The 17,339-nt window shown below is 43.8% G+C and overlaps 1 protein-coding gene across 1 annotated transcript; it reads right to left on the minus strand.

Moving 5' to 3' along the window:
• Positions 1–657: 657 nt before the first annotated feature.
• On the minus strand, positions 658–11,300 carry LOC111947528 (uncharacterized). The gene is made up of 5 exons (XM_023955644.2): positions 9,430–11,300; positions 8,978–9,146; positions 1,788–3,278; positions 1,521–1,577; positions 658–1,370 (listed from the first exon to the last, which is right to left on the minus strand). Exons 2-5 carry the CDS (start codon positions 9,144–9,146, stop codon positions 988–990), a joined length of 2,100 nt encoding a protein of 699 aa, XP_023811412.2. The 5' UTR covers positions 9,430–11,300; the 3' UTR covers positions 658–987.
• Between the last annotated feature and the right edge of the window lie 6,039 nt (positions 11,301–17,339).

Below are 17,339 nucleotides of genomic sequence, written 5' to 3' on the forward strand. Positions count from 1 at the left end.
TCAATTCCCACTTTGCACGCCCATGAGTCAAAGTGTCCTAAGGCATGACACTGAACCCCACCATGCCTCTGGTGGTAGGTGGGCACCTGTGTTTGGCAGCAGAGCAGCCACCAGTGTGTGTCACTGGGTGAATGGGTCTGTGACTGTAAAGCACTTTGTCCTTGTAGGTAGAAAAGCACTATATAAGTATACACCATTTGGCATGAAGCACATTTAACCAAAAACATGAATGTTATTGCTAACCCAAATGTATCTACTGCCATCAATAATATTATAATTCAAGACATACCTATGAAGTGATAATGGACATATTCTATACTAATCAGAAAACATCTTTGAAAAAAGGTATTTTTGCATTTAGATTTCCGTTTAGGAAAGCATTTCAAACTATGTTCACAGCACCTTCAACAACGCTCGTTCATACCGCCAGTTTGAATGAAAAGTCTACGTAAACTTGAGCAAATGCGCGTTTTGGGCTTCTGTGTTCAAAACTCTTGCATTCTCGGTCTGAAAATGTCTAAGACATCTTCAGACTGTGCATATGCAGGAGTTTTTAATGTGAAAGTCACAGCAACCTATACTAAATTGACATTATCAAAAGCACAAATGTGAAAACACAGAAAGGAAAAAGTAGGTTTTATGTGTTTATTTTCTGAATTCAACAGCTTTTAAACCATTTAATGCACATTTTCATGAAGAAAGAAGACAGTGGTATTAAAGACTAAAAGCTGATATTTAACAAACATCACTTGGATGTTACAGACTTTCCATTCTTAAAATAAATATTTTTTTCTTTTAATGATTTATATTTAGTAGAATTAAGTGGCAAACACTTCAGACAGATATAACCTTATTTTAAATAAAGACGAAGATCAGAACCGCTTGTTTTTTACAGATGACAAAATAGATTGTAGAAAAAAACTTTAAAACTTAGATCAAATATATTACTTTTTAAGAAGTGACACAACAGTTAAGACGTTGTTTCTCCTATAGCTGACAAACAATGAATGCATCACTAAAGCAGTCATGCATCACCCTCCAGAGGCCGTTTCCAGTCATCACAGTGCAGCCTGTGTGCTGGATGGAGTCACCTGGCTGTCCCTTTTCCCATTTGGTAAAGGTCAGACGTTGATTGTTCATGTCAACATGGAATTTCCCTTCTGCCGTTTTGTTGTTGACACTGATCCAGACGTCTTTGAAGGCGTCCCCAAACACCTCCATCAGTTTGCTGTTCTCGTCCTCATTCTGGGGCAGAGCCAGCTCCAGGCCTTGCTGGGAGCAGAACTCCACGGCTGTCTCAAAAGAACCGCTGTCCTTGTTGGACACATAGAATTTCTGACCAACGTTCCAGAGGAACTGGAAGGTATTAGCTGGAAAAAGAGATGAAAATAATCAACTGATGTTTTAAGGAAGAAAGAAAAATATGGAAACAACCAGATCTGTTGAACAGACTTGATAAATGAATAAATTGCAGCTTTTTCCGGTTCCAAATAAAGCTGTAATGTTGAACATTGTCTTACCTAGTATGCGCTGCTTTATCTTGATTACACTGTTCAGCAAAACGCTGATATCCGAGTCTAGATCAGAGACAAAAAAATGTAACATAAAACAAGTTAAAAAAACATGTATTATAGAGCAATTAGTCTCATTATGGTTTCACGTGCCTTTCATCACATATGCGTGATTATAATATTTCTAAAGCCCCCTGCTCTGATCAGATTAACAACATCCCATATTTGGTCCCATTTCATATTTTTCTAGTGGTAGGTACATCAAAAGATGATTACCTGTTTTACAGATTCCGGGTGTTCCAGGGGATCCAGCTGGACCTTGTTGTCCATGGGATCCAGGCTCACCAGGTGGCCCCTGTGGTCCAATTTCCCCATTTAAGCCCCGAGGTCCTTGATGTCCAGTTGCTCCAGGAGGTCCAATTGGTCCTGGCATTCCAATTGGTCCAGTTACTCCACGTCGAGTTCGTAGAAGTGAAGGTAATGGTGAACATGGTGGACCTGGTGGACCCATTTCCCCCTTCTCACCCTTCTCTCCCTTTCTACCCCGTTTACCCTTTTCGCCCTTTTCTCCCTTGTCTCCCTTATTTCCCTTGCAACCCTTTGGTCCAGGTGGTCCAGTGCTACCTTTGGGCCCCGGTGGTCCCCTGTTGCCCTGATCGCCCTTATAACCTTTTGGCCCCTGATTTCCAGCTGGTCCAGGAGGTCCAGATGGTCCAGGCGGTCCACATGGTCCTTGCGGTCCAATATCACCTTTCATTCCAGGTGATCCCTTATTTCCAGTTGGTCCTGGAGGTCCACTTGGTCCTCTTTCCCCCTTTGCACCTTTTGATCCAGAAGGACCTGGAGGTCCACATGGTCCAGGGGGTCCCTGTATTCCAGGCGTACCTTTTGGTCCTGGATAACCCTGTTGACCTTTTAAGCCTTTTGGTCCTGGAGGTCCCAATGGTCCAGGAGGTCCTTGTGTTCCGGGTTCACCATTTTCTCCCTTTGATCCCTTTTCACCTTTTTCACCTTTATGTCCTTTTTCACCCTTTGGTCCCTGACTTCCAGGTGGTCCAGGTGGTCCTTGAGGTCCAGGGGGTCCCATGTAACCTTTTGATCCCTGTGGTCCTGGAGGTCCCATTTGACCCTTTGGCCCTTGTGGTCCCATGTAACCTTTTGATCCCTGTGGTCCTGGAGGTCCAGGTGGTCCAGGTGGTCCATTTGATCCTGGTGATCCTTTTGGTCCCATGTCACCTTTTGATCCCTGTGGTCCTGGAGGTCCAGGTGGTCCAGGTGGTCCACTCGATCCTGGTGATCCTTTTGCTCCCTTTTCACCTTTCAAATTCTGTGGTCCTGGAGGTCCCATTGGTCCTTGAGGTCCAGGTTGTCCTTTTTGTCCATTGTCACCTTTTTGTCCAGGTTGACCTTTAGGTCCATGTGGTCCACAAGGTCCTTCAGGTCCAATTGGACCCCACGGCCCTTCAGGTCCAGGTGGTCCCTCAGGTCCCATTTCACCCTTTGGCCCTTGTGGTCCCTCTTCACCTTCTGGTCCGCGACGCCCCTTTTTTCCGTTTCGACCCCTTGGCCCCCGAGGGCCCCTTAGACCCTTTTCCCCTTCTGGACCCTGTTCTCCAGGTGATCCCTGTGATCCTTTAGGTCCAGTTGCACCCTTTTCGCCTTTTTGTCCATTTTTTCCAGGACGTCCAGGTGGTCCATGTGGTCCAGGTGGTCCACATGGTCCAGGTGGTCCAGGTGGTCCCATTAGCACAGGTGGAAAATGGGGATCTGGGTTTGAATAAAGACAGAAGAGTAAAGTACAGCTGAAGCAGAGTGAAGAAAACCACTCAATCATTGCAACAGTTTAAAAGAAATTAATATGGCTCTTAATTATTACAATTATTACTATTATAATTATTATTATAATTAATTGAATCCTCTTTCTGACACTGACTTTCTCACAACAGAGAATCTTCATTTGGAGTTTAGGAGATCTTTCCTGCCCCGAGCTGATACCACTACTTTCGGAATAATTTTGAAAAGGATTCTCTACAGTTTCTAGTTTAACTACATGATCATAAAATGACCAGAAGTTGTGCGAGGTAGGTCAAATGGAAAATCTAAATTGTCCCTAAGTGTGAGTGTGACTGTGTGGTTGTGTTGCTATGTGATGGACTGGCAAACCTTCCAGGGTTGAACCTTTGCCCAATACTAGCTGGGATAGGCTCCAGCTACCACCCAAAAGGATCAAGTGGTTTAATAAGATGGATGGATAGTTTTAGTGTTGGCACCCAAGAATGGTGTTGCTGTTGAAAAACGTTTCTTGTCATGAATGAGAGGGTTACTTTTCTGTGATCACCTATATTTTATATACTTTAAATAGTGTCAAATTCTTTGAGATGGCAGCAGTGGCGGTTCTACACTAACTTACTCCCTGGGCGAGTAACCCCACAGCCCCCCCCCCCCCCCCCGCACCGCACACATACAAAATTTGACAACATCCTGTTGTGTTCCCTATCTTCTTTTTAGCAATTTTACATAAAAAATGCATGCATTTTCTAGACTCGTATTACAGGGGGGTCAAACTCAGTTACACAGGGGCCTAAGTTAAAAACACGCTTAAGGTTTTTGGCCGAAGAAGATAAAGATTTACTGAACACACTAAAGCTAAACTTTTAAACCTTTTAAACTGAACTTTTTTAACATAAATCTGAATAAAAACAGGAACACAAGTTAACTTAAACCCTAAATAACTTGTAATATTTAGCTCTCCATAGAAATATATTCTGTCAAAATTATACAAATATGAACATGCTGCAGAACAAAACAAAGAAAGCCTGGAAATATTAATAAGAAATTACATATCAAATAATTCCATTTTTGTTGCTCTTTCATCATTTTTTGAGCATTTTTTTTTAGAGCTGGACTCCTGCTTCATTTTTAGCAATAATTTCTTAATGTGTGACGTCCTGAGTGAGTCTTTGTGAAACATATCAGAGGGATTAGATCTAAAAAAAAAAACGTATTGTGATTAATATGTTTATGTCTTATAAAACATAAAAGACTAAATCATAGAATTCATCAGTGGGATTACTCCAAAAATATTTGGCATTTCCCTAAATTTGTGCAACACCAACAGTAGAAATCCTCCCAAAAAAACTCAATCCATAAAAAATGGTCTGCACCCAGCACCCCTGTTACGGTTTCTGTTTCTTTGCCCCTGTGGTTTGTTTCCTTTTTGTTCTGGCATGTTTTGAGTTTAACTTCCTGTCTTATTTTGTAGGGTTTCCTGTTTCGTTTTTGTTGTGAGTTTTACTTTGGTTCCCCATCCTTCCTGATTGTGTTCACCTGTGTCTCGGTTGTCTGTATGTATTTAAGTCTTGTCATTCCCTTCTAGTCCCTTGTTAGTCTGCTCTCCCCGTTTCGAGTGTTTAGTGTTTCTAGCCTGCCGTCTGCAGTGGTTTTGGTTTTGTGTCCTTAGTTTTGTTTATTAAAGCCCCCGTTCCCCTGCCTCCTCTCGCTCTCTGCGCCTGGGTGCTTCCTCCCTTCTCCCCCCGTAACAATCCCTCCCCCTCCCCTTCCCTCTGACACACGCGGCTCTGTCTCTATGACGGGAGGCGCAGCTGCGGCTCAGAGTTGATTGTCAGATAGAAAATTCTCCCAATCACCTCTTAGTGTGATTCAGCCAGCCACCGGCGAGTTGCGCCCCCCTCTCGAGTTTTTGGACTTATGCTCCAAAGACTGCCGCAAAGAGGTGTGGCCGCAAGCATCTTGCAGCAGAGGGCGGTGGTCACGCGTGCGTCGGGTCTGCTGTGTCGGAGCAAAGAATTATGGGAAATAATCCCCATTGCCTGCTTTTGTTGAAATTGGGTTGAGCACGGGTGTTTGTTCTGCCTAATTCCTTTTCATGTGCCTGTTTTATGTTGTTTCACTCTGAGTTATTTCATCTTTTTTTTTTTTTTTGCACCATAAGTGTGAAGAGGAAACAGGATGAAGACATTCTTAAGTGTCTGATGTTTCAATTTAAAAGTGTTAAGTGTCGGCAGCTGAAGCAATTTCAAATTAAAAGCGCAAAGCTTCCTCCTAGAATATAGTAGCCTCTTTGAATATAGTTGCACAGCATCGGGCACGGCAAATGCCGCCCCCTATGAAGTGCCCACGACCGCCCACATCGCCCATATCAAAAACCGCCACTGGATGGCAGATATTTGGTAGAGACCCAGGCGCAGAGCAGCAGTTTATGTCTCCTCTGAGCCTCCCTTAGTGCTGGTGCAAAACCCATACAGGGAAAGTCAAGCAGGTCCTAGCTTTACCTTATGTGCTGAAAAACAAGTGAAAGGATTGCGTCACAGAAACCTTAAAGTAACAGACAACAGTACTCACAAGCAGAATTATGATGTCATTAAATGTGGTTTAGTAAACATTAGATCCATTTTGTCTAAGTCCCTCTTAGTCAATGAGTTAATTAATGATAACAAACTTAGTCTACTAGCCCTAACAGACATTTGGCTCAAACAGGATGAATATGTTAGACTGAATGAAGCACCCCCCCAGTTATAATAACAAACAGAAATCCAGGATTTCAGGGAAAGGAGATGGTTTAGCAGTAATATCACAGTCTAGCTTACTTCTCAGCCCTACAGTAAAGCATGCTTATAACTCTTTTGAAAGCATCATATTGCCTATAAATCACCCAAAGAGGAAGACTCGAAAACCTGTTTTATTCGTAATTATTTATCGCCCCCCCCCCCAGCCCGTATTCAGAATTTTTAACGAAGTTTTCCGACTTCCTATCGACTACTATTTTAGATTCTGATCAAATTATAATATTAGGGGAATTTAATATTCTTGTTGATGACCCCAGTGACTAGGAAATGCTTTAGCAGCTTTATTAGATGATGTTGGTTTCAGTTTCACCCAAAATGTAAATGAACCCACTCACTGTCACAAGCACACCCTGGACCTTGTTTTAACTCATGGTCTAGAGACCAGCATGCTGATAGTCCTTCTTCATATCCCCATAATTTCTGATCACTTTTCTGATTACCTTCCAGTTTACATTAGAACATGCTACTGCCCCAGTGAATAAAAAAAACCCTTACAAGAACATTATCTGACCGTTCTGTGTCTCCGTTTAAACTCACATTGGAACTAGTAAGTAAGTAAGTAAGTAAGTAACGTGCAGAGCAAATACTCTGAGAACAGCTCCCATAGCTTCAGTCCTACTATAAATGACCTGTTTGTTAATGATGCTTTACAGGCCCTTAGGAGTACACTCGATGTTGTTGCCCCCCTGAGACCTACGTTCGTTAGACAAAACCGAGTAGCACCGTGGTTTAACGCTGAAAAACGTTCTCTTAACCCGTAAGTTGGAAAGAGAATGGCGTCGCTCCAGTTCAGAGCAGTCTCTGAATACCTGGAAACATAGCCTATTTAATTATAATAAAGGTTTGCGTAGAGCTAGAACCCAGTACCCAGTGAATATATTCAACCTTAATATCACAGAATGGAAATAATCCAAGATTTCTCTTTAGTACTATTGCTAGATTAACTCGCAATCAGAGCTCAGTAGAACCACGTGTTCCTGTTTCTCTCAGCTCTGATGATTTTTTTACATTTTTCGATAGTAAAATCTCAAATATTAGACATAAGTTGAATCTAGTTGTTCCTACTATCAGCCCAGAGCAGGCTGAAGCGACACATTCTTTTAAATATGCAGTTGTTAAACTTCTTCTAAAAAAGCCCAGTTTAGATCCTAGCAATCTGGCCAACAATAGACCAATATCAAACCTCCACTTTATTTTAAAAATCCTAAAAAGAGTTGTAGTTAAGCAGCTTTACCGCCACCTACAGGAAAATAGCCACTTTGAAGACTTTCAGTCGGGGTTTAGACCTCACCACAGCACGGAAACTGCACTAGTTAGAGTCTCTAATGACTTGTTATTGGCCTCAGAAAAGAGACTATTCTGGTCCTGTTGGACCTCAGTGCAGCCTTTGACACTATCGACCATAGTGTTCTACTCCAAAGATTAGATTATGACGTGTAGATCAGAGTATCTGCCTTCCAGTGGTTTGAATCCTATTTATCCGATAGGTATACCATCCAAATAAAACACTTCGCTGCCAAAATGCAGGACTGCTTGTGGTTCCTAGAATTAGTAAAAGTACGGTTGGAGGTAGAGCGTTTAGTGATCAAGCCTCTATTTTATGGAATAAGCTCCCAGCTCATGGAAGAGAGGCCGACTCAGTTTCTACATTCAAAGTTGGACTGAAAACATTCCTCTTTGGACAGGCTTATTGTCAGAATAGCTAGTATTCAGAGATTATTTAACTTAATATTAATGTGTTTCAATTAAACTTAACAATAGCTATTTGTTTTTTGTAGGCTGCAAGTAATTTTGAAGCTGGGGTAACTATGGTGCATTGGGGTTCTGTCTTCATTTCTCATCTACTTCTACCCTCCTTCTCTCCTCTATTCTTGATTATTATTCATCATTTAGTTCTCCATGCCTCTGTTTGGTGCAGTGTGATCCATGTACTGTCCCTCTTTCCCTCTCCCCTCCTGGGGAGTGGGAGTGCTTCCAGATTCCAGTTGGCTCATCCGTGCCCCTGTACCTGACTGTGTACCTTGTATCTGGCTCGCCTCTACTACTGCTCCTACACCTGGCTGTGGATCCTGCCTTTGGCTCGTCTCGCGGCCCCGGCCGTCCCCCCAACTCCATCTGGATGAAGCTTGTCTTCTGGACTTAAAATATGTAGTTGTAGGGTTAGATAAGCTAATTCTTTTCTATGAGTTCTGGTAATCGCCTGTCCATCGTGGGGGAGGATCCCTCCTTCATCTGGACACCTCTGAGGTTTCTTCGTTTTTTCCGGAATCTGTTTTTTTAGGAGTTTTTCCTTACCATGAAGGGGGGTCTAAGGGCAGGGATGTCCAGTTTAGCTTAGTCAGTTTGTTAGTTCAATTTAGTATTTTCCTATTGAATTCTATGTATTCATGATCCTTTTGATTTTATGTTTTACTATCTATACTATCTATACTATACGAAGCCCATCGAGACGACTGTTGTTGTGAATTTGGGTTATAAAAATAACATTGAATTAAAAATTGAATTGAATAGAGTTTTTAACTCCTCTTTAACTTCAAGGAAACTCAAAAGACTCTTTAGTTAGTAATTATAAAACAATGTTATGAAATTCGTTTTGGATATTTTTTTTTAACAGACAGAAGCAGGAAAAACAACCAAACGGAAATAGACTGTACAGTTAAGTCTATGAATTCTAAAATTTCCAAATCCAAAAATTTAAATTTTGTAGAATTTGTCAATATTTTAATCCAGTAGCTGTGTATAGATGGACAGAGGAATTAGAACATCCCTTTTTGGTTTTCGTCACTTTTCAACAGGCAGTAGATTTTTGTTATTTAGTTTTTAGTTTTATTTGTAAGATATATTTGTCAAAATGCCAGAAGAAAGGACAATAAACCTTACCATATTCATGTGAATAATGTGCATAGTCTTTTGAGGAGCGCTGATCCAATCCTTTGGATGCATGCTGATCCTTTTTGTTTGGATCTGTTGTCGTGGAAGCTCCAGCAAGGTTGTAGACACTTGGAATCAACAAGCTGAAGATGCTGAGCAGAAGACGCTTCCCGATCATCTAAAGGCAGAGATGGAATCCAGATATTTAAAAAAAAAATGATGACACAATTCCTATAACTGTGTAACCCATTTAGGTTAAAAGCAACATAACCAAGCAGGGCTTTACTATAACAAGTCAATTTAAAGCTAATGAAAGTTACACAATTACACATTTATCCACCTATTATTGATTTGACCTTGAAACCTTTTTTGAATTGAAATGGGAGAAATTGTTTAGATTGCATTAGAAAAATCCTATTCTTGAAATTATTTTAAACTTCTTTATCAAAAGCCATAATTACCTTAGAAATGCTGTTTTTGCCACTGGTTTGAAACACAAGTGGAGTCGAAAACTTGACAACACTTATTTATACAGACTTCTGGTCTGACTCAGGAAAAAAAAGAAAAGTTAATCAGCAGTGTAATAAGCAAAAAATCCATGTTGATTAAGTCATCTACACATTTCAACTGTGCTCTTTTCTGCAACTTCACCAACATCCATGGATACAAGATGATCTTTTTTATGTTTAATCTCTAAAACATGCTTAGCTGTATTAAAACTGAACACACATGTGCAATAGAAGATAGCTAATCAGTTCAAATGACTTTTCTGTCAAAATCTCTATCAGTGACAGCTCAACTGATTGATATCAACACAGCGGCACATTCTATACTTTGTTTTAAATGTCAGGAACTTTCTGTGCTTGATACTGTTTAGCACTGTTCCCATGATGTACCACTGTTGTCATGCAATTTGTAAATGGTTTAAAACATGTGAATTGTCTAACATTTGAGGCAGGTTTTGTAGAGGATTAAAGATCAAGGAGTCAGGGTTAGGGTTAGGATCAAACCAGATTTGTAATTTTCCATCTTACTAGTGTCGCATTTGTTTGCCTTACACATTGAATGTGTGTATTTATATTTGTATGTATAATTTTTTTCCTGTCGAGTAAGTCTTCCTGGCATATGAAAAGATTTAAAGGGGTAAACCTCTTTTAATTCCTGGAAGGCTAAAACTTTCTTTATTTTGATAGGCTTTTCCAACCCTAGACTCCAGTGTCTGGACCCTGACCTTCTTCTGTATTATCCAGGCATGTCCTCTGCTTTGGAATCTTTTTGGAATCTATCTAGGCAAATTACCATAGTGGGGAAATTGTGCTATCTTGTGGGGTCAATGATGACCCCACTCCTAACATTAACATGCCTTGGATAGCACAAGGGCTAAATTGACATCACCCATCTGGAACAACCCGGACATCCTTATTAACAAAAAAATGATTCACTTCCCAGCTTGGCAAGCAGGGGGCATAAAACAACTAGAGCACGTAATTATTGATAGAAGATTCATAACCCCCCAGGAACTTCAAGACAAACATGGAATAAATAACTTCTTGGAATATCAGCAACTTAAATCAAGTATTACTAAAAAGTATAAAATTAAAGACGACGATTTAAAGCTACCAGATGTAGTTACCACTCTGATTAATTTTTCAATGAATAGAACTCTCTCCAAAATTTACAAACTTTTATGTAATTTAGATAACAATATTGCCCTTCCAACAAAAAAATGGGATGCAGATTTGAGCATCAGCACAGATGAAAGCTTCTGGTCAGAACTCTGTCTAAACACCTTTAAACTGACGACAAGTCCAAATCTGCAGCTAATCCACCTCAAAACTCTTCACAGAATTTACTACACTGGACAGAGGATGTTCAAGATGGGTCTCAGTAACTCAGACATTTGCGAGCACTGTGATAATAATCTACCCGACAGCTACATGCACGCACTGTGGTTCTGCACTCCTGTCCAGGCTCTCTGGCAGCAGGTATGTGCCGATTTATCAGTCTGGCTTAAGGTTTCAATCACTGCCTCACCGTCACTTTGTGTGCTTGGTGACATGAGTGCCATCGATATAGAAGAAGGATTAGCATCTATCATTTTCATAACTCTTTGTATTGCCAAAAAAACTATTTTAATAAATTGGATAAACAAGAAAAATATAAACATAAGTCAACACACAAATCTGCTGTTTGATCATATCAGCTTGGAAAAAATGTCAGCCCAAAGCTCAAGTAACTTTGAAAGAATTCAGTCTCTCTGGTCTCCTGTGGTTGACTCCATGACTTAGGGGGTGGAGGGCTTGGTCGTCGCTGCTCCTTGCCCTTCTGCCGTGGTTTGGGGTGGGGGTCGGGGCTTCCGGTGCCTGGCGGGGGCGGTGGGGGGCTCCGTTGGTCGGGGGGTCGGTCCGGTGCCTGGGTGGGGCGGGCTGGGGCGCTGCGTGGTCCTCTGGGCTTGGGTGTGGGGGTGCGTGGTGGGGGGGTGGGGTGGTGGTCTGGCTTGGCTTGGGGGGGTGGTCCCTTTGCCTGTGCTGGGGGGGGTTGGCGGGGGGCCCTGCTCGGGTGGGGGGGCCCAGCGGCGCCGGATGGGCTGCCCATCTGCACCTGGGGCTGGGATCGGCCCTTCCCTGGCTCTGGGACGGGACGGGACAACCCTCTCGGGGCCCCCGGTCGCTCTGGGTGTCACCCGCTTCGGCTGCGGGGTCTGGGGTGGGGTGGGGTGGGGGGCTTGTCGGCCCTGTCCTGTGGGGGGGCGTTCTGGGGGGGAGGGGGGGCCCATTATTAGTACGGGTCGGGGGGGCTAGCGGGTCGGGGTTTCCGCTGAGGCAATCAGTGGTTGCCTCGGCCGGTTGGCCTCCTCGGTCCCGTCGAGGCCTGACCAGAGCTCTTCTAGGGCCGGCGTCTGGGGGTGGGGGCCTGGGCTTGCTCCGGGGGGGGGGCGACGCTTTCTGGCTCCTCTCTCTCTGTGTGGGGTGGGTGGTGCCGGGCCTGGGGTGTCGGCGCCTCCGGGGGTGGGCCCCTGGGCTGGGTGGCCCTGGCCCCTTTGCTGGGGGTGGGCTGGGGGACGGCTGTTTGACCACCGGGGGACAGTCTACCAGCTGTCCCCAACTTACCCCCTTCCTTATATAACCTCATATTAGGGTGAGGGGGTGGGGGGTCTAGCCTGCGATGCGCCTTGGGGGGGGGGCTACTTGGGAGTGGCCCCCCTCCTATGGTTGCCGTATGGAGTGGGCCCCCCCTCTTTCGGTTTTATTTGCACCTTAGACATGTAGGGTCCTTGGTGGGGGGGTGCTTGGACATCACTGCAAGCAAGCAGCAGATGTCCTCCTGGCACCCTACCCGCCAATTTTAACCGCACCTTAGACATTTAGGGCCCCTTGGTGTGGAGGGTGAGGGGACATCACTGTGAGTAATCAGGAGATGTCCCCTTAGTGCCCTACTCGCCAATTTTAACTGCACCCCCCTTAGTACACACACCCTTCCCCCTTCAATATATACATTCAAACATAAACACACACACATGCACACAAACACCCTCTCAAACACCCATACACGCACACACATTTTACAAGGAAGGTGGGACCTGGGTCCATCTGTCCCCTACCCCTTCCCTGGTGGGGGGTGCGGGCCCCTTGGCGATGGCGGCCGTGTCCCTTGGGTGCCGGCTCCCTGGGCCCGGCGGTGCTCTCTCCGCACGGTGGGGGGGTTCATATTACACCTGAGCCGGGGGTGTTCGTGTCCCTGGGGGGTGGGTCCTGGTCCTTGCCCCTGGGCGCTGGGCCCCGCCAAACTTCCAACATGGCCGAGCCTGGTCGGGCCATATTTATAACATCCCTTGTGGGCTGCCCTTTTTTTTCCCCCGGGGTTCCCCCCTCTTGGGCGGGGGCGGCGGGCCCCTGCCTTGCTCCTACCTGGACCAACCGTGGGCCGGGTGGGTGGCTGCCTGGAGTGCGGAGCGGGTCTCCCTTGGGGGGTCCTGGCTCGTACCTGGGGTCGGGGCGGGGGGATGCCCGGAACTCCTGGGTGGTGGTGGGGTGCTCGTCTGGGGCTGTGGGCGTCCCTCTCCGGTGGGGCCCTGCGTTGGGCTCTTCCGGCGCGGCGGGGGGCTGCTTTCCTGGCTGGGCTGGGGCGGCGCTCTCTTTCCCTCTGCGCCTCCCTGCTCTCTGGCTCTGGGGGCCTCGCGGCGGTCCTGCTGGCCCTGGCCTGGGTGGCGGTCTTGGTCGCCCGAGGGGCGGTTGTTCACTGCCTGTTCCCGTGTGGCGTTGGGGGGGCTCCGGCTGCCGCTGCTGCTGCGGCGGGGGTATGGGTGTGGGGGTGGCTGGGCGCTCCTCCTCCTTTTCACATTCCACCATCCATTTTAGAACAACATAAACACTCACCTGAGCACAGGTGTTAGCTCACCTTTGCACTAATAGTTTGCATGATTGAATGAATGAAAGATTTCACACTAGTTGGTTTAAAGGCATAGGTATGCGTTCGTGAACACTATCTGTTTTGTGTGCATGTTGACATGTGGACATTTTTGCGGCTAGCAGGTGTGTTGATAATATTTGAGTGTGTGTGAACAGGCCCCGCCCTTTTTGTACTACATTTGAACCGTACCGTAACGATAAACAACCAGTTAACCTGTCTGCTCTATGCTGCTTCATGGTCTTACCCCCCTTCCCCTCCTATTATCACCCTCCTACCCCCCCCTCTCTCTAACGTCCCTCTCTCTTCTTCCCCTCTTTCCTTTTCCGTCCGGTCCAACACCAAAGATTTTCAAACATGATTGAAATTAATAAATTTTGGCCTCAATTACAAAAGGGGTTTATTCAGACATACCTTTGGTTTGTCTGAAGATGAATAACCCCTCTTGTTAAAATAAAATATGTCCAACACAAGAGGCCCTCAGCTCTCATCTGTTTGCCTAGCTGTTGGACAGGACAAGTTAAAAAGAAAAAAAATAAAAAAAAATAAAATAAATTGACATCAATGGACCAGAAGTCCTGAACTGGAGAACAGCTTTAACGACAGACGTTCGATCATTTTTGAGTTTTTATTCTTTTATCTATGTCTTCTTTCATGAGAGAAATGCCACAAGAACATGTTAAAAACACCAAAAACACAATTTTGATTGGAGTGGGTCTTTTAGTTGTTTAAGGTTTAAAGAAACAACAGGAAGAGGAATAACAACAACAAAGTCACACAATGCTTTACTAACACAGCTACAGAAATCTACTGTAAAGAATAATAATAAAAAAACAGAATAATGATAAAAAAAAATTAACTAAATTTAATTTCTTCATATTTTACAGTACAGTGATCCCTCGGTATAACACGGTTTACTGTTCACGGTTTCGCTACTTCACGGATTTGCATCGTGCATTGTGTTCTGAATTCTGATTGGCTAAAAAGTCACTCCGCTTCTTCTCTACCTGTGCGTCAATAACGTTGCAGTTTAATATGTACACATACGTAAAACAGCTTGCCAAATTTACAACACGTACGTGCAAATTCTCTTGCAATTTCGAGTTTCTCTAAAATCCATAGAAGAAAGAGCAACAACAACTGCCTATCACTATGTTCTTCTCCCGAACAAACACACCTGCACCGCAGGTTTCAAAAGAAGAAAACACTGCAGAGCGGAGTCAGGATGCAGCGGCTCAGAATGAAGAGCAGTGAAATACACCTGAGTCACTATTTGTCCGACTGTACTTTGTATTTTTTTCAAAGTCATTTTAAATTTTCTCCTGTTTATTCCAATTACTCTCGGGTCGCGGTGGGCGGGGCTAATCTCTGCCATTTGAAGCCTTCTGTTCACATCGATGATTCAAATTATTATTTGACAGTACAGTACAAAAGTTATTTGTTGAAAAAACTTTTCTAATTTGTGAAACAAATGCTTGAGCCGGTAAAATGGTTTGTTCTTTCTTTTCAATGTATAATAGAGTATTTAATTGTATAATAATTGTAAAAAAACGTAGCCCCCGCGAAAAACAAGGGTTTACTGTAATAGGAAATAAAATAAAATCATAAACACATTTAGGTTAAGAATTGTGATGAGAGGTGCAGACTGATCCTAATAGTGATGCTAATTGTAGAGCCTGACAGCAGCAGCTGGAAAGATCTGCAAAATGTCTCCTTTACACAGTAATTGTGGATCAGTCTGTTGTTGAAGCTGCTCACAATCATGGGAGTTTGGACATGTTGGTTAACCAACATGTCCAAACTCAGTCAAAGGAATAGGAGGCCAATTTGTGAAAAGCTGACTGCACCAATATGTCCCCCCAGTAGTTACGCCACAAACATCACCAGCCCACACCAGCAGCACACTAGTACTTCAGGAACATGAAGTACAACGGGTGCTTAAGTCAACCAACCCCAGAAAGGCAAAGGGACCCGACGGAGTACCAGGCAAAGTACTCAGTGCATGCGCCGACCAACTAGTGGAGGTCTTCGCCAGAATCTTCAACCAGTCCTTTCATTAGTACAGCATCCCAGCCTGCCTCAAAACCTCCACAATAATTCCTGGTCTCAAAAAGCCAGTAGCAGACAGTCTTAACGACTACAGGCCAGTTGCTCTCACGACTGTAGTCATGAAGTGTTTTGAAAGACTAATATCAAAACACATCAAAGCTAAGCTTCCACCCACCTTCGACCTGCTCCAGTTTGCCTACAAACCAAATCGCACAACAGTTGATCTTATATCCACCACTCTACACTCTGCCCTGAGCCACCTGGACCACCCAGGGAACTACGTAAGGCGGCTCTTTTTGGATTTCAGCTCAGCCTTCAACAACATCATCCCTGACATCCTGACTGAGAAAATGCTTCACCTGTGGTCGGGCTCATCTCAGAGGAAGATGAGACTTACTACAGGGATGAAGTCAGCAGACTGGAAAAGTGGTTTTCAGGAAACAACCTCCACCTGTACACCACCAAGACCAAAGAAATAATCCTGGACTTCAGAAAGGGGAGACAGGGTCTACTCTATCCGCTACCTGGGTGTGCTGATCACTGAGGACCTCTCCTGGACTGCAAACACCACAGCAGCAGTAGGGAAGGCCCAGCAGTGCCTCCACTTTCTGAGAATACTCAGGAGAAACAACCTGGAGAAGAAGCTGCTGGTGAGCTTCTACAGAGCCACCATAGAGAGCATCCTGACGTACTGCATCACAGCCTGGTATGCAGGATGCTCGGCCGCAGACAGGAAGGCGCTGCAGAGGGTGATCAACTCGGCCCAGAATATCACTGGCTCCCCCCTGCCCAGCCTAGAGGACATCACCAGGTCTCACTACACAAGCAGAGCCAAACAAATCATCAAGGACTCCCACCATCCCAACCACCACCTGTTCCAACTGCTACACAAGGCTCGCACAAACAGGCTCAAGGACAGTTTTTTCCCCAGAGCAGTCAACCCCCTAAACAAATGTGAACCATACAAGAATCTGGAACTCGTGCAATGTTGGAAGTCTTCAATGTGCAATAGTAACAGTTCCCATGTGCAATATAGTTTTAGATCCAGAAAATTATGTAGGTATGTACGTATGTAACTTTCCACAGTTACACAAATTCTTTATTGTTCTTTTATAAAAGTATATTTCTTATTTATATTGTTTGAACAGCTGGAGAGCACCGGAATTTTGTTGTCACAAGTTTCTTGTGTAACAATGATAACAAAGGCTTTCTGATTTTGATTCTCTGATTCTGAGGTCACAAAATACCCCACATTTTATCAGATCAAATTGGTCATCAAACCATTTGTTTTATTTCTGAAAACAGGCACATTGAAAATGGGTGCAACCAGAACATCAGGGAGCACATGAGATAAAGACATAAGGTATACAAAAACTACAAATGTGCATTATCAAAAGAAATATTTTTAGTGCAATGATTTTTATGATACGAAAACTTGTCATCTATTGGAAGAGACTGTTCGTATTTCTAAAGGAAGGCTCAAGACCTTCCGGTTTAATGTGACGTAGAGAATGTTTATATTATATTTAAACAACTTTATCTCTTCTTTTTTTTCTTTAAATATCGTATTTATTGTTAATTTTGTGACTATTTTTACCATATCAAGGTCTTTTTATTCTTATTCATTTCAATCTGATTTGTAACATTCCTCTGTGCGCCTGCACACCAACAGATTCCCGTCTGCTGTTCTCCTATCTTTCTTTCATTTTCTTTGGTAGTAACAATACTCTTTAACTCATATTTATTATTATTATTTCTAACTATTAATTACCAGTACTCTTATGATATTTTTATTTTATTTTATCTGTCATTGGTTTACAGCAGAGCCAACAATTTCCCTTTGGAATTATTAAAGTACATCCATTTATCTGTCTGAAGGCAGAACTTTGACAACTTGAATTCCAGGATAAGATGA

This window comes from Oryzias latipes, chromosome 6 (assembly GCF_053564925.1).
Source record: "Oryzias latipes strain Hd-rR chromosome 6, Olatipes_Hd-rR_3.1".
In the NCBI taxonomy this organism is placed as follows: domain Eukaryota; kingdom Metazoa; phylum Chordata; class Actinopteri; order Beloniformes; family Adrianichthyidae; genus Oryzias; species Oryzias latipes.